The sequence below is a fragment of the Pectinophora gossypiella genome, chromosome 14 (assembly GCF_024362695.1).
Source record: "Pectinophora gossypiella chromosome 14, ilPecGoss1.1, whole genome shotgun sequence".
NCBI classification, from domain to species: domain Eukaryota; kingdom Metazoa; phylum Arthropoda; class Insecta; order Lepidoptera; family Gelechiidae; genus Pectinophora; species Pectinophora gossypiella.
In genome coordinates this window covers 14,079,468-14,101,586 of record NC_065417.1, presented here as the reverse complement: position 1 = coordinate 14,101,586, position 22,119 = coordinate 14,079,468, and the positions used below count along the sequence as shown (strand labels likewise).

The following is a 22,119-nucleotide window of genomic DNA, read 5'->3' as shown; positions in this document are numbered from 1 at the left end:
CACTTTCCTAAACAATGTATTCAAGTAAATTATCCCTAGTTTGGTAACGGTCGCTGGTGCGGCGCATCGTAATCAAAATAATGCATAGATCGTGCCAGCCATTGCATTAATGCGCTTGTGTTACCGTCCGCTCAACACGAAGAGATAACCACCATTTTATATTTCTTACTTTGAGTAATTCGAACGGCCTCCGTGGTCCAGTGGTTTGAGCGTTGAGCTCATGATCCGGAGGACCCGGGTTCAAATCCCGGTGGGGACATATCGCGAAAATCACTTTGTGATCCCTAGTTTGGTTAGGACATAACATGCTGATCACCTGATTGTCCGAAAGTAAGATGATCCGTCCTATTACTACTTACTGATGTAAATAAGTAGTCGTTACATGAACTATGTCAGGGACCTTTGGCGGCTCAATAGTAACCCTAACACCAGGGTTGATGGGGTTGGTAATCCACTTCACAACCCATAAGATAGAAGAAGACTGAGTCATTTTACCTGGGATTGTCGCCTTGTAGTTTAAACCACGTAAGCGCCTGTTTGAAAAATGACACTCTAACGTAATTTTCATGAAAAAAACCTCGTTCTATTACAATTAATTTCACTCCGGGTAAACATTGAGACCACAATTTTTTGTAGGTATGGGGTTTTTCTAAACGCGACAATACTCTGTTAATGGATGCGTTTTAGGCGATAGGATACTGACTAATCATGTTCAGGCTTCGTATACATCATACCTCTACAGTAGCGCTTAACATGGATCTCCAACCAAAAAACTCTCAAAAAAAAATTATATACATATTTTCACATTATACATTTAAAATATCCGGGGCTACGCCCCTCGTCCATCTAGAAAAGACCACCGCGGAGTGCGCCCGGCCAATACAAAATAAACTTCTTCTTCCTTGCGCTATCCCAATTTAGGTGGGCTCTCCTAATTTTGCGGCGCCATGACATTCAGATTCAGATTCAGATTCTTTATTTGCATTGAACATAGGTACTTACATAAAATTGGTGTTACAGGTTTATGTTACAGTTAGTTCTCTATGTTCCACCTACAGATAGGTATACAAATATTTAAATAATGTTTATAATTAAAATGTAAAAGCACATATGGAAATTAAAGAAAAAAAAAAAAAAAAATAGTCATTTGAGATTAGATACTTACATAGCAAACTTCAGTAATAATTAGGTATTCGTGAATTCTCTTATATCATATATACATTTATCCAATAATAATAACTTTAACATTTTTTTGAATTTCTCGTGTTGCAACATTCTTATTTCTTTCGGTATTTTGTTGTATATAGTTGGAGCCATACATTCTGTCTAGGGTTGTCGGGTTGTCCCATACAATATAAACAAAAACAAAATAAACTATAAATCTCAGTTTTATTAACCGTAAAATCTAGTTTTGTGGTTTGGAAACCAATTTAGCTGGACATAATATTTACAAACATTTCTTCGTACTTTCTGTGAGTGCGGAACACGACCCACCATATGGTTACTGTTTATCGTCTCACTTTCCTAAGTTAACAGCATGCCTTTGGAGTGAGATCATCGACTTTGATTAACAGCTAGAGTGCTGTGGTCGTGTCTTTGCTGGCGAGAAGAGTGTTTAAAGTAAAGATATACTTAAATGTTTAAAGTATAGATATACTTTAAACATTTTGAGAGTGGTGTCAGGATCGCAGTAAGTGGAATTCCGTACCTACCTCGTTGTACTTTTTGTAAGCAGCTCAGATGGAATGACAATCTATCCAAAGAGTTTGCTTAATAAGGCATACGACCATGGCTGACTCTTAAACATCAAACTATTCGGAAGAATTTCAGAGAAATATTTTCTTGTTGCATACTTTTTAGAGCGTGATTCTTCCGTAGTCAGGTTTTAGTTTTTAAACTTATGTTTTTTTATCTTTAGTGCCCTTTTTGTAATAAGGCAGTTAATGTCTTTGTGCAATAGTTACATATCTAATCAAGCGAACGAGTAAGCAGACTGATGGATTCTTTTGTTAAATGTTTTTTTTTTTAAGTTTTAGCTTATCCGCCAGCAGTCAGACAAACATTCACAGATGGGTTTCTATTTCGGCGGCGTCTTGTTGTAAAAATAGTTTATTTCCTACCATTGTTCTGCGGTATGCGCGAGCGCACCTGGCGCGAGCGTTATGGTGTAGTTTGGTATTGTGATATGAATTCTTTCAAGTTTCGTATTCTTAAGGAGTATTTTTCATAGCAATGTGACAACATACGTACGATACGACTATTTGGTACATACATAATTATATTTGCAAATTCTTTAATAGGATCCCTATTGGGTTGGGCAGAGCCACAAGTCAGCTGCAGCTACACGAGCCACCAGTCCTCAGAAGGATTTGTTGATCCGCATCGTCCATAAGTATCTACTAATACTTATCACCCCGTAAGTTAACGAAAATATATTAAAAACGAATATTAGGAATAACAAGTAAATGGCATTTTACAGTGAGTACTAAAAAGTTTTTAATTGATATTAATTTTCCAAATTATTTTTTTATTATTCTATACGTTTGTTGAACAATAAAAATTTTCAGTGAGAATTATAATAGTTCCTAATGTTAGAAAGGACTAAACTTTAGACGACTTGCACAACAAATGTTTAAGTCATTTTTCTTTACTTCCAGTCTAAAAAATAGTGGAAAACAACCATCTTCTTTAAAAACAAAACAGACCCACTAAGCAACCATAAATTATGCGCATCAGTGCGTTCATAATCACAGGTGCAGTAAGTGCACAGCAAACCTAGTATTGCCGCTCGATTTGATCCAGTATCGATAGCAAACGATATGCTATCGATAACCTAATACCTATTATACTACTTTCAATAAGATTCACGCACTCTTTACATACTACTACTACTACTTTTTTTATACTAGAGGCATTTGGGATAGTACCCAAGGACTTCCGAAGCACGGAATTATCTTACTTTTCGGACAACCAGGTGACACAGCGGCGCACTGGATCAGCGTGCGCCCCCTCCGGTTGATTGAGGGGAGGCCTGTGCCCAGCCGAAGGATGTATACAGGCTAGTGTATAAGCTATTTATATTATTTATTTATTTATTTATTATGGACAACTTACAAGCTACACTCTGCACATGCAAAGTTACAGACAATAAAAAAAAGATTAAGAGCTAGCTCAATTACAAGTAGTCACAGCATGCACAATCAAGTGAACAAGAAAAACAAGATATAAACTATATTAAAAAATAAAAAATAGACATAATTTAACAAAAAGCAGCCAGTGCAATATTCTTATGTTATGTTATGTGCTATGCACTTGCAATACGGCCGTTTTTTGTGCTTTTTATTTCTTTTTGTTTTCCTCTCTCTCTCTCTTTCTCTCTTTATTTAAGAGCTGCGCTCTTGTCGGTGGAGTTATCGCCTTCAATACTCCATAGATAGGGCGAGTAGAACGGTGGACGAACCATGAATCACGAATCACGAATCGGTGAACGGTGGTGGTTTTGTTTTCCTATGTGTGCAATAAAATATTTGGTGTCTTAGTCAAATAGGTATGGACACTATCATATCGATACTATCTATAGTTAGCTGGTGCTTTCGATAGGAAGACTTTAGTTTAACGCTATCGATAGTAAAGCTACCGATTCAGTAGCAACACTAGCACAGCATAGCTCAGTAAATTGAATCAGGAAATTCCTAGTAGACAGAACTGGTTCTGCATAATTCGATCGTGATCGTGACTCGACACTGGTTTCAGTCTTCATGAGGACCTAACGGTGCTTTAGGGCTGAGTAGCTAAACTACATGAGTTGGAAATGAACCTTTCATTCAAGTACCTTTAAGGTTTCCAATATAATCAAACTTGCTTAGAGTAGACATACCTACATTTTATTATATAAGAAATAAGGTAGATAATGTATTAACTATACGAACGCGAGTTATAAAATGTACACTACTTCTAAACTAAAATTAGAGTTTGTTGAATAGATGATATAAATAAGTGTAAATGTTACCAAGGTATAAGGTCATTGGAAAAAATATAGACAGGAATTGAAATAAAAATGGTGTTTGGTCTTTGAATTGAAATCACTCGCTGTAAACAACAAATCAACGGTATCATGAAATATGTGGTAAATGACCAACTTTTCTGGGTACCTACTGTAAGTAACTATAAATAAGTAAGTATTAGGTACATTCTATCATTTCACCGAGCTTTCTGTTAAACCAACGTGATAGGCGGGCGGTGAGCCGTATCACCGTCTATAATGGTCGAGCCAAATGTGTTATTGAAAAATGTACGTAAGAGAAAATAGCTAAATTCCGTTCCATGATTCCCGTTTGAAAAACAAGCCGCACACGTAGGCTTTATTTAACATACTAATTTAAGAGCCACACTCTTATCGGTGTAGCATTCTCCATGCTACTTTTTTTTAGGTAAAAATAGAGCAGTGGTTTCCCTCTTGCCTTTTGCCGCGCAGTACTCCGTCTGACGCGAGCTTTATAAAAACCTAAACAACATTATCAACTTCACATTTCTCACGACTTCGCAACCATCCGCACTTAGGGACGGGCTAAAAGCTATCATCAGAGGAACATGGTAAGTGGTCTGGGTATGAGGCTAAAGGTACGAGTATACCTATGTGAGCGGAAATAGCACAGTAATGACTACCGACCCTACAATTGTCGGGAGGCGCGGCTGTGGCTTCCTTTGGTGGGGAAACGAAGCGTGACGTATTATGTAGGTGTTTACGAAGTGCTATGGTTTTGTTTCTAAATTGTTTTGATACACCAAACATACAACCTTACATTGACCAAATTGGAGATGTCCTTAGAAAAGGTTTAGTACGATCTACTCTGAGCCGGCGTGCGTGTATGAAGCGATTGATGAATGTGGAGGAGGCAAGAGAAGTGTGTCAGGATCGAAGCAAATGGAATTCCATAGTGTCTGCTTACCCCGGTGGGAAATAGGCGTGAGTTTATGTATGTATGTGTATGTTTGATATACTCTTTTGAGATTGAATTCATTTTTGGATCATAAATAATTGATCACGTGGTTTCCAGGATGTATGCCCTAATGACATGAAACAACCCGAGCTGGGTTAAAAATAGAGGTACATCAACCACAATGAACCCTGCAACTCGTCCTTTGCCTCAGCCAGGACTCCGCAGTCGTGATCTAATGATTGCGCTTGAGACGAACCATTATTCAATCTACGGTCCAGACAGACTATCTCCGGAGCTTGAAGGGTATATTATGTCTCTTTCTTTCTTATTTGGAACAGTAGAAATGGCAGAACAAGTTAATGATAGGTCGTGAGGAGCACTGCCGCACGACGTCGTGGCAGGTTGTAGTTAGTGTTGTTTCCAGCAGGGTCTGCATGACAACCGCGCCGCGCACGCCGCGTATTATATCGAGGGCTTCGACCAATAAACGCAGCGAATGCTGTCTACGTAGATAGACGTCCAACGGCTATTGGTCGAAGCCCTCGATATAATACGCGCCGCGCACGTCGCGGTTGTGATGCAGACCAGACCCTGCAGGGAGCTTAGCCAAGTTGCAAACGATTACGAAAAATTAATAGATAGCTAGATACTCTTTGTTTAGGTTTAAGACGTTACATAACTTCTTAATATTAATATTTCAACATATATGAAATGTAAGACTTAAAGTTTTAAGTCTAAAAAGAGTACTAGCTCGGCTAATGTTGTATCGACCCACATGAGGGACAATACGAAGCCGATTTTCAGCCAGACCCCTAATAATAATTATAAAGGATTGACTTGATTAAATTGATCGATATGTCACATAACATAACAAATATTTTATTGCACGCAGAAGAAATACAAAACTACAAACAAAAGAGAAATAGAAGGTTACAATACCTATATTACTGCTAAGTAGCAATCTCTTCCAGGCAACCTTTGATCCCCTTACACCACCACCACTACCTTTTATGTCACCTTATATCAATCGCATTACACTGTCGCTTTTCGTAAACGTTTTGGCCGCGACCCCAGGCCACTGTTTCCTACTGGGCACTCTTGGGAAGCGCTCAGAGCTCCCGCGATCGACGGAGGCCCCCTAACTTATAACCTAGACACCTTTTCTAATGTTACTATATTGCGCATAATATTAATCTAAACAAACGTATGTTTAAGGAAAACTGACTTATCCCCGACTTATTCACCTGTTTGCCCTTGCGGAATGATATCACGCAAATATATAACACAGAAAACATAATATGTAAAACAACTTTAATATATTATATGTGAAAGTCATTTGGCTAACGCCCAGCGTCGTCACGTTGAGATTAGCAAGACATAAGAAGTATTATTAGTATTTATACTTTTCTCTTGGCAATTCGATGCACTAGTTTTTTGGCAAAAATATCATTAAAACTATTAATATATAGCACGTTAAGCCGTCGGTCCCGGTAACTATTTACTGGTGTAATTTATCGTTATATGAGCCATGTCACGGGCCTTTGGCGGCTCAATAGTAACCTTGACACCAGGGTTGATGAGGTTGGTACTGCACCTCACAACCCACACGATAGAAGAAGAATATAATGGTGTTTAAAACATAATAACGGGTTCTTACCGCGTTTAAATCAGGGATATGCTCTGGACTGGACTCCCGAACCCGTTATTATGTGTTTTAATTATGATAATAACCGCGTAAACTTAAAACAATATAATAATGGTGGTTTTTGAGTAAAGACCGAACCAATTTAAGAAGGTCACTTTCTCCTTCCTACTCATAGGTCACTTATCTAGACTTTCCACGAATCTATTCCACCGCCGCCATATTGCCAAACCAGCCAATAGAGCGTGACCGGCTCTGAACGTGAAAACTGTAACGAACAACACTGAAACATGCGGTTTATGAGGACTTTGGGCACACCCATCCTTATACAGCATGTTTTTGTTATTCTACATCCGATGTTTACAATGTAGAGGATGAAAAAGGCGTTTTTTTATTCAAAACGAACTACAAACACAAACTTCTATCAACTAAAGTATTGAAGAATCTATTCTTTATTACCTAAATGTTAACATGGTTATAGTACCATGTTAACATAATTTACAAAACATGTTATTAAATTCAACCCCTTTTCTTCTGTTCGACGTAACAAAAAAGTAATATCAAATTCCAATTTCAAAATTGGAAAAAAATAAAAGCAGCCACACAGTTACCGCCGATGTTAAAAAAAGGAAATCAAATAAGCTTCCGACAAAAATCCGAGCTTTGCCTTTGAGTTTTGTGTCACGAGCATGAATTTTTTACTTTTTATTTGTGCAATAAAGTATATTTCAAAAGCCCGTACAAGCTCTTTGATCTCGTCACCTTGTACGAAAAATGTAATATACGATGCGGCCAATGAGTCTGAAATTTTGCATCGGTTAAGCGCTCTCAACGCTCGCCATTTGTGCGGCAAATTCATCAGATAAATCTACAATTACTCACGACAAAAAAAACACACACACAACATAACATTACGCCTCTATCTCTGAAGGGGTAGGTGAAGGCAGAGTCAAGGCTAAGCCATTGCCATTAAGCGGACACAAATTCTGGAAACCACGTGATATCAACAAAAAAATACAATAAGTCACGCCAATAAAACATCCCGTATATACTCTATATCCGTGTCTATGATGTCGTTGAGCTGTTGACCTGCGGGACGATGGGCTTTAAGTCCGGGGGTCATGCCCTTATTTGCTTTTAGTACATTAATTTACTAGTACTTTATTCTTTTAATCCTATTATCCCGTAGGACTCATATAATACCACTCCACTCCTCGCGATTTTTAGCAGCCTAACTTGCTCCCATGACATGCTTAGTTTTTAATTCTCGGTCAACCGAGAGTCGCCAAGTTTCTTTGTGGTGACGTTTTTGCGTCTTCCACGCGCACACCAGGTCAGAGCTAGTCAGGACGGGTGTCCCATAGGTGTTCTAATGACATGACCAATCCGCTTACTCATAATAAATTTGATGAAGTGCGAGTTGGACTGGCGCTACCTTACCTACCAGAAACAAAGGTTGGACTCAAACATTGTAACCCAGCGCATTTTGTTACTTATAAAATATTTAGAAGACATTTCAACTTATTACCCGCATCTTGTTGATGATTTGTGGCTCTGCTCAGCACGACAGCGATAGGGGCGTGTAGTATGAATAACATCCTTACCTATCATGCTGAATCAAGGCAATTGAACTGGCGACCAGATCCTCGAACTGCTTCTCACTCGCCGAGCTGCCTTGCCTCTTGTGGTGGTGAGGAGTGTTGGCCCCTGAAGACACTGGTGTTAGGGACTTCTGCAACGTCAAAAATATATTTATTCAGTAGGTATTATGGTTACACTTTGAATCATGAAGTAATTACTAAAGATAAACTTTTTGAATGTCAATTTTTCTTAATTATGGGCTGAGAAGAAAATCATGATGAGATCATAATTTTTTTAGGTATTTTATTTTGTCGAACGTCTCATCCGCCTAAATCTAGTACAAACTTTTCAACCCAAACAGCCGAGAATCAGCTGCAAGAAAAACTCGGCACAGAGCCTAGACTCTTTTCTAGACTTTTCTAAATAATATCAGTATAATAATAATTGGATCTACTCTGACCCGGCGTGCGTCTATGAAACGATTGATGAATGTGGAGGAAGCAAGATGCAAGAAGTGTGTCAGGATCGAATCAAATGGAATTCCATAGTCTCTGCTTACCCCGGTGGCAAATAGGCGTGAGTTTATGTATGTATTGTCAGATAGAAAAGAATCGTTGATCCTACTCTCAACTAATACATCACTATGCTAATGAACTTCACAGCACTAGCTTACGTACTTTGGCAGATCTGATTCTTACTACGCAATGAGTCTATTGTAAAATGTTATCTTATTGAAATATAATCTGTTCTGTTCAATAGTATTTATGGCTGCCTAATATAGTTTACGAGACCCTCACCTGCACTTCAGCAGTTAAGGTCTTGGCTGCAAGGTTCCCACTGGACTTGCTTCCGAAGATCCGCCATGACACCCCTGAAGGAATCTTCTCAGTGTCGGTCTTTGGAGATGACGATGATGAGCTTTTCCAAGGGAAAACCCCCCTGTAACAATGGAGATTATGGTTAGTTGGAACGTAAGCTATAATTGGTTGGGAACGGTGAAACGGTTATTGTATACTTTTTTATTGTAATATTGTTGCGAAAATGTTTACTTTCAAAGACGAAAATAGTGTAATTAGTACTGTAATTAACAGCATTTGCTTTTATTGTCTAATCCAATATGCAATACATATTCTATCTTTATGATAAACATGAGATGTGTTTGTATATTAATGAAGATTTAATAAATATTAAATAAACAGATCTTTCGCTATCATACCAACATCAGCCCTCGCGGCACAGTAACCGCACCGCGCGCGGCGCGATTTATATCGACGGATTAGGCAAAACCGTACGTCTATCCACATAGATAGTATTCGCTGCGTCTACTAGTCGATACCCTTGATATAATTCGTGCTGCTTCCAGCAGACACCGTGTGATTATAATACAAGTTATACCTGTCATTTTCTTATCCACCGAAAAGGAAAGGGACGGCTGATTGATTGATATGATAATTATAGAAACAAGCTACCTGCTACGGTAATAATACCTAACTTGTCTATTTTAGCAACTGATATCAATCTTCATGGTAAACTGTAGCAAAACAAATCCAACTCAATTTAACACTTACGCAAACAAAATGTATTGTATGGCTTTTCAATCAGTGCTGTTATTCAAAAAGAACGCAAAGTACAATAAAAGAGCAAAAGTTCAGTCACTCAAACTCAAACTCATTATTTGTAAACAGTGGTGAAATTATGAACCATTACTTGTCATAATTATAAAATTTATGTTTTTGTAGGTGTGTTTGCTCTATTACAGAAACGGTCTTAAATGCAACCAGTTCATTTATTACTTTGCAAGAAACTGATTGGACTTTTGCACCTTATCGTACTTACACGAAAATAAACTCAACTTTGATTAAACTGGATTCACCATGGCTTCTCAAAGAATTTGATTGGAATCATAACCGCCTTACATAAGAAGAAAGCGGTAACTTCAGTTCATGATCATACTTATGATCCACTTTCAGATAATTACAAAGAAAGGTTTTATTTAAAAGCGAAAGTAGAGAAAGGCAAGACGCGTATGCAAAAGATTGACTGTCTTCATATTGTAAATGTAATAATATCAACAAATGCATTGTTTCCTGAAAAGAGAATCATACTATCGAGAACGTATAATGCCATTCCGTCCCATATTAAAGAGCTACCTCATCTAAAGTTTCGATCCCAAGTCAAAAAGTGGTTAAAGGAGAAGCAGTTTTATAGCTTAAGTGAGTTTTTCAGTTTATAAATAGGTTTTTTTTTTCTTTTTTCTTTCTTTTTTATATAGATAAGTGTTTTTGTAATATTTTACAGTACTTTATGTATGTACATAGTTATTATTGTATGTCACAACATGACTAAATGTGCTGAGCGCTATAAGCTTTACTTCCATCGATATACTTACCACATTTATTGCAATAAATTTTCATTTCATTTCATTGCATTTAACTTGAAGCAACTGGATACGGTGACATGTGATCAACGGCCTCGTCCATACAAATTAGATATTATTTATTGCCCATAAGTCCTTACACGAAACACTACTATGTGACAATTTATACTGATGTTACAATTTGAAAACCTTCTTTCCGTGTTTTAAACTTATATTTTGTCGTTCCCGAAACTCATATGGAACTTACCAACTGTACACCATCATAGTATGCAAATAAAGAATATTGAATCAACATCATCGCATCGCCCATAAATTTTACGAGCGAAACTATTATTTTATTATTAAGCAGGGATCCCTGCTACGATGTTTAATTAAGTATTTTTGTTTTGTTTTCTTATTATTATTATTTTTTGAAATATTAATTGTGAATAGACTGCTGTGTATGTTACTTGTGCTGTCAACAAAAACCAGGCCTGGTAAGAAGAATAGAGAAAATGATCACGTGAGTGTTTCCTTTTTTCTTTGAGCTGGGCTATTTTTAGGGTACAGGGACAGCGCAAGTGGTTAGGATTCTTCCTTTCCCTCATCTTTTTCTTTTCCGCATTAATGTGTATCAAACACATAAGATGGGAATTTTGTAAATAAAAAACAATAATAGGAATTTAAAGAAAAGAAAAAGAAGTGGTGTTATTACAATCATAAATCTCCGTTTACCTTCGTCATAGTCGAGTAAAAACAGTGATTGTATCACAAAGGTGAAACGGGTTGCGCGACTCTCCAATTAATCAAGTTCTTTCTCTATATTACATTATCTTAATCGCTTTATTGCTGTATATTGCATTATATTATTGCTCTGAGATGAGATTTAATCTTATTTGCAATGAACTTTATTACAATCTGAGACTTTGGAGAGCATAGTAAGATAAGCAACCTAATTTTGAAAATCTCATATATAAGCTGCTGTGCCTGACCAGGGTTGATGAGGTCTGTTCTATTGATCTAACAACCTACACGAAAAGGAAAATAAACTGTTGAACATAGATACCTAACTCCACGTGTAAATGGATTTTAGCCGACTGCGGCTAAGCAAAATGGAGCCTCGATAGATTTTCGGAAAAGACAAATTATATACGAAACATTAGATGTACGTCTGGGCAAATCGCCCAACTGGGCACCCTCGGGCCTGTCTTAAACGTTGTACCGGGTGCCTTCAACGGTCCCCATTTGTCTGGCCAAGTAGTTAATGCCATCTGCGGCAAATCTAGAATAAGTGACGTCAAAAAAAAAAACGTCTGGGCAAAAATCGAATGTCATCTCAAGAACCAGAGATGTAAGCATACTCTACCACGCTACTCTACTGCATCAGCTTAAGGTCGCAAGACCGAGTGTCATGGGCGGTACTGGGGGGATGTCATAGGGGTGATGGTCCTATCTGGTGTATAAGTAATGTGTCTGGAAATCGGCGTCAGATCGGAGTTGCAATATCACGAAATCTCAATACCTAACCATACTACTAATAAATAGCACACCCGCAGTACAGTCATGAGCAATACAACGTACCCACTTTAGAACTCTATCGCATTAACATATTTGACATTTAGTGAGACGAACAGTTTAATTTGTCAAAAAAGTTAATGTGACATGGTACCAAAGTATATACATATTAATGCTCGTGACCGTACATTATCAACTAAAAAAAAAAAACACAGAAAACCACGTTTGTTTACCAACACGAAAAAACCGATACAAAAAAAAACCACTCACAACTAAAACACGTAGTTCAATTCGCTCCAGTTACATCTGTCATTGTGACGTAGTATAATTATAGCTTCCTAGAGCCACTCGTGCGATCTATCGCCGCCCACGCACCGTCTGGCGAATTATCACACAATAGCATTCCACGGCTGCGTCCGCGCACCGCTACCGGTGACGATAAGAGCTTCGTTTGAATGTTTACTGTACATGATATCATCATCAGACTGTTGGAATTGTATGTGGATGGTACTGGAGATGAATCTTTAAAAATTTTGCCCGTTTTTATCCTTTGATCATAAGAGAACTGAGAACTGGCGAAATTGTATTAGTAGACAGTAGACTAAAATCGGAATAAAAACTAAAAAGGGAAATAATTTAAGTTTAGATAGTAGTTATTTCAGTGTGTTATTTTTAAGGTTAAACTGCTGTTTGAAAATGGAACTTGTTCTTTTTTTAAACTAACATGAATTTTTAGTTTTAAAATACCCTTCCATTGTTTTGTATTTTAATAATGCGTTGGCGAAAATTATTTGAACCATAGTCACTTAAAACAATGTCTCATTTTAACATTTTTCAATTGTAACAGATAATGTGATTTTTCACAATAACCTTTTGTCTATACAATAGAATTGATTTGACATTATTGTCAATGTCTTTCCTTTGTTATAAATGAGTATAAAACGATACAATTACGGACTTACGGACATTCCAAGCTTATTGTTTGAAAAATATTTATATATACGGGGTGTTAGTGACATCGTAACTAATACTGAGGGGGATGATTCAAATCATGATTCTGAGTTAATATCAAGTGGAATTTTCCGTCGCAAAATTAATGTTTTTTTTTTTTAGTTTTTTTAAATTATGTTCAATTCTATACTTCTGCGATGGAAAATTCCACTTGATATTAACTCAGAATAATGAGCTAAATCAGCCCTCTTAGTGTTCGTTACGATGTCACTTACACTCTGTATTATACGATTGACACAGATTTCCTGATGTTTTTAGTAATAAAGTGTCAAATATCGAGAGATTTATTTGTAAATTACTATATCCATAGCACCACTTATAGCTATAATAAAGTTTTCAATGATATAAAAATATTTAATAGAATAGGCATTTATAACAATTGGTAACACTTTTGGTAAGTACAAATTTATTTTTGTTTTTGGAACATGGTCTAAAAAACAATCGATATTATTAGTGCAGGATAAAAATAACATTAGAATTATTTAAACCTATTTAACGAGGATACAATTACAATACAACACATCAATACGCAATAACACGAGCAACGCACAGTGTGAAATTTAGGGTCGATTGCGGACATGTATATTTTATTCATCCATCGTATAGATCCAGTGACGACCTTCAACTTCTGGAAAGAAACTACATCTCTATTAATTTTAGTTTTGAAGTTATTTTAAAACTCGAGAAAACTCCATAGAAACCATAGAAATGCGCTATTTCGTTTAAAATACATGATTTTGCAATGTTATAAATGGAAACGTAAAAGGGTACGTTATTTCTATTATTTCAGTCGAAAAAGAAACGAAAAAATTCATAAACGAAAAGAAGAACCGCGATTTTCCGGAAAACTAAAATATTTTTTTTTCGGTTCATCTTACTGAATTAGCATTTTTTTTTAACTTGAATAGTTTTATAGCATAATGGGACATACTACAAAAAAGAATCAGACGTGAATAATGCAGGACTTCGGAAATATTGTATTTTTATTTTTGTGATTAGGGCTGTCACTTACTCGTCGATAACTTTTGACTGCCAATTTGTAATTTTTCTAATATGAGAATAAAAATGTAGTTTATCTCTTTAATTAATAATACGTTTTAAAATTATTATATTAGATAATAATTAAGGTTATGGTTTCGTACTGTGGTCAAACCCAAGGCCTCAGTCTTATAGATTTTGCCGTCCACTTAAAATACAATATCGTACAGAGTCCACAGCTTTAATATTCGACGAAAAAAATAGAGTTGAGGGGGAAATAAAGGATCTCTCTACCATTTACGCCGAAACAAGTGTAGGAAATAATGTATTTGGTGATCCAAAATTATATTTAACTCTTATTGATGGAAAAGTATTTAATGTCATTACTGAAACCAGTTCGCAGTTACGATGCGCATGTTGTGGTGCTACATGCACGGAATTTAACAAGCTTGACAATATTTCCCGTAGACCAGTTAACCCAGAAACGTTGCTTCACGGACTGAGCCCCTTGCATGCATGGATTAGGATATTTGAGTTCTTACTTCATTTAGGGTATAAAATCGATCCCGCAGTACAAACATGGAGAGTACCAAAAAAATCTATTAAAAGTAAGATTGTAGAAGAGCGGAAGAAAAATATCCAAAATGAAATAAGAACACAAATGGGTTTGTTAGTAGATGTTGTTCGTCCAAATTCTGGAACAACTAACGATGGCAATACAGCTCGTAAGGCGCTATCTGGGGGCCTACCGGCTAATTCGCCGAACTTCGGCGACTTGAAAACGATTCAGATAAATCGAAGTTCGGCGTTTGGTACCGGGTAATTTCCGATGTTCATCGCAATCTGGATGAAAATCAATCCATAGATTATAATAGACGTATTAGTGGGGTGCATGATTGAACGAATGACTTTTGGTCTTGCGTTTCGTTGAGACGTTTGGTAAACATTTAATATTTTATATCATTATGAAATTAAAAAATACAGACTAATTTTGTATGTTATTTTTATTAATTGATAATATTTTTAGTTAATCACTTTGTAAAGTCTTACAAATGTTTAAAACAAAAGGAAAATGCAATGACGGATTTCTCTTTTGCAACTGAAGTAATGAAACGCAAAAAAAAAAGAAAAATGACGTTATGTTATATCAGCTGTACTTGAATTCGCGCGCGCCGAATGCAAACAGTTTTATCTTCTCAGAATTTATACAATAACGAAAGAAATGTAAGTAAATTATTAATCTAGTAGTAGTAAGAAACAAGTCAAAAAAGAATAGTCACATAATGAACCTATTCATTGTTCAACAACTTAAATAGTTTATTGGAAACTTGTAATGTATCTATTTGTTTTTCTAGATCACCGACTAGATCTAGAGAGTCGGAGGCTAGACATGGAGGAGCGACTTGTTTCAGCAGTCGACAAGCTGGCTGGCTACAGCTGCTGAAGCTAATACCAAGGCCGCGGATATGCAAACAGAGTTGCTTCGGCTGCTGCTGGAGAAAGTTAGGTGAAGACCAATATAAGGTAATTTACTCAAACTTATTAAAAAATGTATGGAATTGGAGCAAGTAGGAGAAGTTTATAAGGATCACGACACTTGGTGGTCTGTCCTTATTGCCTACCCCGCCAGGGATGTAGCATGTTATATACCCAAATTTACCTCCTTGATCAGCATATTTTACTCCATACTATAGCAAGAATAAAGGCCAAAAATGAATATCCTTATATCTTTGTATGTGCTACTTTATTACATTCCAAAATATTTTCTTTACATTGTATTTCATTCCATTAGAATCGGCTAGTGTTCCTAAACTTTTAATTCATGAAAGACCACTTTACAAAATTTCTGCCTTGCCGGGATCACCCAAATAAATAAAGTAATAACTAAAGGATTATAACTAGTCTATAAAGACTATTACTAATGTACACGATAGACGTCATAAAAACTTTGTCATATTGTGACTGTTTATATTTTGCATGTATTTTATATGAATTAATGGATTTAATTATTACAGGTTTAAGAATAGCAGCATGACGATTCTCAAGAACGAAGACACTAGAGAAACTAAGTTAAAATACATAAGTAAAAACATATGTATTCAATAAGCTTGTATGTAAATATTTAAGCTAAAGTATAAGTACTCCATTTATGTTATTTAAGTGAAGTTGTATGATCCTGAAACATATATTTAATTTAAATACTTAAGTTTGGTCATGTTATTTAAGTGAGTTTGTCTAGGGGTAACATTAAAGTACATTAAAGACAAAGCAACTAGATATCATTTTACCAAGAACTATATTGTGATTCAAAAATAATATAGCATCACGCTTCTATTCCCGAAGGGGTAAGCAGAGGTGTATTGTATATGTATACACCCACTCCTTGCCAACTACTATGTAATAAAAAGATTTGTATAGGTGTATTGATGAAGATGTTGGATGCAATTAACTTATATTTCCATATTATAGTAAGAATTGGGAACAATATTATATTTGTAGTATGTTCTAATTGATTACATTTCTTCGATCCACCCGCAGGGCTTTTTTGACTATACTATTACATATTACAAATAGTCTAGTCAAATAAGGCCCTGCAAGCTTGTATTTATACAAAATAAATGGAATTATTTGTTACAAGTTAAATATAGACAGATAAACTACTTTATTAAGCACAATGGACACAAGATTAGAGAAATGTATCTACTTGAGAGATAGATTGGTTAATGAGAGGGGAGCAATGAAACAAATTATGTAATAACACAAAATAAATAAATCTGCATAATGAAAATAGTTTATTTGATGCCAATAAAGAAAGGTTTGTTTAGATGTTGTATTATTGAATAACAATCTGCCACTTTTGATTACACCACACTGACTTTATAATTTACATTTCAAGGACCACATGAGTCCACTTAACCTCTCATCTGCCGGAATGCGGATCTCGACCAGACACAATGTAAAATCTATTGTGTCTGGTATCTCGGCAGATGAGAGGTTAATGAACTTAAACATATTAAAATTAAGGAGATGTTCCTTTTCCCTTCTCAAAGTGCTGTTGTTCCAAATATGGTTATCTTGGCTAGCAGTCTAGCACTAACACTCCCATAGTAATGCACATATCTCCATCACAAACCTGAAAATCAAAATATTTTTAGTGACTTAAACATATGTAGTTAGTTAAAGGCATGATTCTTACCAACATAACATGCAATGAATGGTAATACTTACTATTGAAGAAGGCCTCTTCCCACTCGTGAGGTTGGATAATGGCAATGTGTGTGCCGTGGATGCATCCAAGTACTCCAAGAAATCCAAATTTGTCATTGAAACCTCTGGAGACTTCTACTCTGTCCGAGGAAACTTGATATATTATCTCACGATGGCAGGCTGATTGAGGGCATTTGTCACTGTAATATATAACATACAGATATTATATTGGATTCATGTAATGTTGTAGTATAACTTTAATTATCAAAATATAAGGTAATATTTCGCAATGTATATCTAATATAGTAACCTAGGCCATAACCATAATATAGTAAACACCTACCTTAAAGTCGGTTGCACAGTTGTAGAGCATTGGACCTCCTTCAGATATGGTCCTAAGTCATGATACAAAGTCCGAAATGCATCTTTTGATAATCTAAAATTATCAATGTAGCTACTCTCTGAAACAAAACAAAATAGATAAGTATGAAATGATCAAAAATCGCTTCTAGTAAGTTCAGCAACTTTTCCTCTGTAAACATTGAGCCACTTGTCAGAAATAATGTTATAAATAGATGTACCTGTGAGAAGTATATACTGGCTTTTCTCTCGAAGTATCCTGCAATCGATTTGCTCAAGATTCTGAAGACATTTTCTTCCGCAGCAGCCCACAATACGACTATCTCCATAACACTGTATTTAGGTATTTAAACACGAAAATCCACGCCGATATCAATTTTATATTGATTAAGATGTTTCTAAAATGTGTCGCCCACCGTAAATAGTTCCTAATATTGTTGAAAAACAGTGAAAATAAGAAATTAAAATTGATCACGGTTACTGAAAAGTGCCCGGCTTCAACTGACACTTCCAATGGGAATCGGCTTCAGACGCCGAACTTCGATTTTTTACGCGGTACCGATCTAAGTATCAAAAGTACTGAAATCATTCGTTCAATCGGCTTGCCAAACTTCATGTGACGTCACGAATCGGGGATCGCCATCTTGGCTGCTTACGCGGTACGACAGGATCAAATCGATGTTCGATTTGCTCCAATCTGAATCGGCTTCGTCTTAGCCGGTAGCCCCCCTGATTCACATCGTAAAACCTTAGCAAACATCCTAGGTATAGAGCAATGGCTAGTAGATGATTTGCACACAATATTGGTAGTGTTATCATGTGGCTTAGATATCGATGCCGATAAATTCCACGAATTCTGTGCAACACTAGCTGCAAAATACGTGGAAAAATACAGTTGGTGTTATATGTCGGTCACATTGCATAAGATATTAGCTCACGGGAGCGAAATTATAAAAGCAAATACCTTACCAATAGGTATGCTTTCTGAGCAGGCTGGAGAATCCCGCAACAAGTCAATCCCGCAACAAATAGCGATCGGCACATTGTTAATACCAGGAATAAAAATAAACTTGCTTTACAAGTCAGTCGATTACATAAGATTACTAAATATTTTAAGGGGCAATGTATACGTTTTTACAATAAGATTCCCATTGACATTCAGAATTTATCTTTCAACTGTTTTAAGACAGTAGTTAAACAAAAACTTTACAAAAAAGGTTATTATAAAGTTAGTGATTATTTAGAAGATATGAATGCATGGGATTAACTGTCTGAGAACTGATATTAGGCAGCTAAATTACTCAATTGTATACCAATATTTTGTTTATTTTTATTTTTTAAAGAACGTCTAGGGCCCTGTGCCGAGGTTTTTCTTGCAGCTTCTTTTCCCCGGCTATACAGGTTGTGAGAAGCTGCAGTAGTTTTAGGCGGTTGAGACGTTCGTTATGTAAAATTGACGATTCAAAGTGTAACTATGTTACCTACTGAATAAAGATATTTTTGAATTTGAGTTCTGGCGGTATGACCGTGAACATCACACAAGAAAAATGGACCGAAAATCAACAATTATTGACCTTTTCCACCGCGCTTTAGAATCGTCCGATCCGTTTCTTTCAATAAGCTCGCTGAATATACATAACAAAAAACACAAACCTTTATTTCTTTCTGATAAAGTTATTAATCTTTTAAAACCAACAGAAAATACACGGATTGATGACGACCTACAAAATGCTTTAGCAGAAACCATTAACCTTGATAATAGTGTACAAAATGTAAATTTAAAGACTGAAATGAAATTATATTCCACGCCTTACAAAAATGAAGTTGCAATTATATTAAAATGGCTTATATTGTTATAGAACTATTAAACATATGCCAATCGATAGAAAATATTATTATAAACAACAAATGTTCTTTGACAAAATGTCGTAAATGTTATACTTTCTGAGTTATTTCCGTTTGAAACACTAAACAATTTTTTTTTCTTCATTTATACATTGCAAGTTTAGATATGAGTAGCTTCACACAAAAAAGGTCGACGTCTTTTATTTAATAAGTAATAGACAAACTACGACATTTAATACATTTTTCTACTCCTCTACTTTAATCTGGCATTTAAATAACCAAAAAGTCTAATATAAGTACATACATAATTAAACTCTTTGAAAAAGTGTACGCTCTATGGCCTATAAAAGCATTGTTTACAAAGTGTAACTGTACTATAATGTCGCCAAAAAAGCATTGTTGTTGTTTTTTTTTTTTTTTTGACCTGGAAACTGGCACCTTTACTTTGTTTGGTGCCATAGATATACTATAAAAAAAAAGTATACATTTGCCGCCATTTTCCCGCGCGTTGGAAAATAAATTGGAAAATTTTTGTTTCATTTAAAATTACGTCGTCGTAGAAAAAGTATTGTATGCAACGTTGTATAACTAGGTCAAAAAATGCTCGTGGCGTCTCTTATTGCGATGTTCGCCAAGGCTCACATCGCAACTCACGCCACTCGCATTTTTTGACCCTTCTTATACAACTGTTGCATAAAATACTATTAAGTAGGTAGCTTTATATTTTTAGTTACTTAATATGTGTCAACCCTATTTCCATAGAAAATTAAGAAATCCTTAGAAACGTAATATCTCCGAAGTCTAACTAGTTAGGTGAGCAATTTTTTGTGATATTATTAAGATATATTTTCCTAATGTTTGAAGCATTAAATTAACTGCTAAATCGAAGACACTCAAGAGAAATAACGGTTTTTCTGAAAAACACTTAAACTGCAATATTTATTTCTATGTAGTACGTACAAAGCTGTAATTTTGTGCATAGGTATATTTCAGGGTATTACATTATAAAAAAATTACAATGTGTAAATAACATTATTAGTTTTGAAGTAATTAACAATACCTATTTTTGATGACGTCAGCAAATATTTATATACCTCTATAACTGATACACATAGCCCCATGGTTACTTCCCCGAAGTTTTAGTCCTATCCTAGACCTATCGATTAGAAATCTTAGATAAACATGTCCGTAATCGACCCTAAATTTTACACTGTGCAACGCAGCAATACAATAGCGTAAAAACCCGATTAATTATAAACATACCTACCTACCGGCCATCTATAATCCACACACGAAATATGCATAATTAATAGAAAGGCCAATCTATATAGGTATAGGGTTATATAAAAATATATAATATAATAAAACCCCTATATCCCTTCCCCATAACTCGAGAACGGCTTTGCCGATTCTTCATCTTTTTTACAAAGTATTCTAACATTTTGTCGGAAGGTTTTTACGGCAAGAAAAAATAAGAAAAAAACGAAAACTTCATGGAACTCCACGCGGTAGAAGTCGCGGGTGGTAAATTAGTAGGTAGGTATTTTTTTAAGTGAATGTATTAAATGTCTGAGAATATAAAATTTATTATTATTACATAATAAATTAATATATAATAAAAATAATTTATTAAAATAATACTTAACAGAGTTATTATTATTTACTTCCTGACGTAAGTGGTAATATAAGAATCATAAGATTGGAATACAAAAACAAAATTTTATTGGTAATAAATATGGCAAATCGAATTTTTATATCGCTGTATTGATCATAAGGAAAACAACATTACCGAGTTCAATACCTGAAGGGCATTTGTAGTTCAATCGTGCAGGTAAAAATGAAACTTTATCCTGCTTTGTTCAGAATAAAATTTACCTATTGCCTAAATTATACATAGAATACTAAACGATAAGCTATATATTTTGCCTTATAGCACGGTGAGCAGTTCAGATGTCGGAATATATCAGTAGATCTAAAGATCTGTCAAAGCGCAAAAGCTAACGCGGTCTTCTTCTGTCGTATGGGTTGTGAGGTGAACACCAACCTCATCAACCCTGATGTCACGGTTGTTATTGAACCGCCAAAGGTCCCTGACATGGCTCATGTAACGACTACTCACATCAGTAAGTGGTAACCGGGATCAACGGCTTAACGTGCCTTCCGACGCAAGGATCATCTTACTTTCGGCCAATCAGGTGATCAGCCTGTAATGTCCTAACCAAACTACGGGTCACAAAGTGATTTTTGTGATATGTCCCCACCGGGAACTAATCCATGAGTACACTTGAACATCAACTAATACCACATTTGTTAAGGCTAAGTACGTTCCCGTAACCTTTAACGCGTACAATTCGTTAGAAAATCTATAGAACTAAATTATCTAGATAAGTTATCGTTTTGGACTAACAGTATGATCTTCTTCTTTGCGAGTCGATGGCGATCGATATTAAATTTTTGCTGACAGTATGATGTATTTCCTATTTCAAGTATTTAAGCTTCCAAAATTAAATAAGCAGATACAAAAATCGAAATCAAATTGCATTAAAAATACCGAGTCAAATGGACGCGAACGTGGAGTAAACCGAGACCAAATTCCAATTTTCATCATACACTTAAAAAAGCTATTGCAAAGTAAACCAATTTACTCTCCGAGCGTACTAGAGCTTGCGCAATGGTGTTTCCCG

General features: G+C 35.7%; 1 protein-coding gene and 1 long non-coding RNA gene across 2 annotated transcripts in view; both read right to left on the bottom strand.

The window, feature by feature from the left end:
- Positions 1-22,119, bottom strand: part of LOC126372737 (TBC1 domain family member 12-like) — a 76,669-nt gene that overhangs the window by 5,147 nt on the left and 49,403 nt on the right. The window contains exons 2-3 of the mRNA XM_050018608.1: positions 8,961-9,102; positions 8,187-8,314 (exon numbers count right to left, since the gene is read on the bottom strand). Of these exons, the coding sequence (XP_049874565.1) occupies positions 8,187-8,314; positions 8,961-9,102 (270 nt within the window). The remainder of the gene's footprint in view (positions 1-8,186; positions 8,315-8,960; positions 9,103-22,119) is intronic.
- LOC126372841 (uncharacterized) lies at positions 17,026-18,140 on the bottom strand. The gene is made up of 3 exons (XR_007567230.1): positions 17,574-18,140; positions 17,252-17,430; positions 17,026-17,156 (listed from the first exon to the last, which is right to left on the bottom strand). It is a non-coding gene; the product is annotated as an uncharacterized LOC126372841 (long non-coding RNA).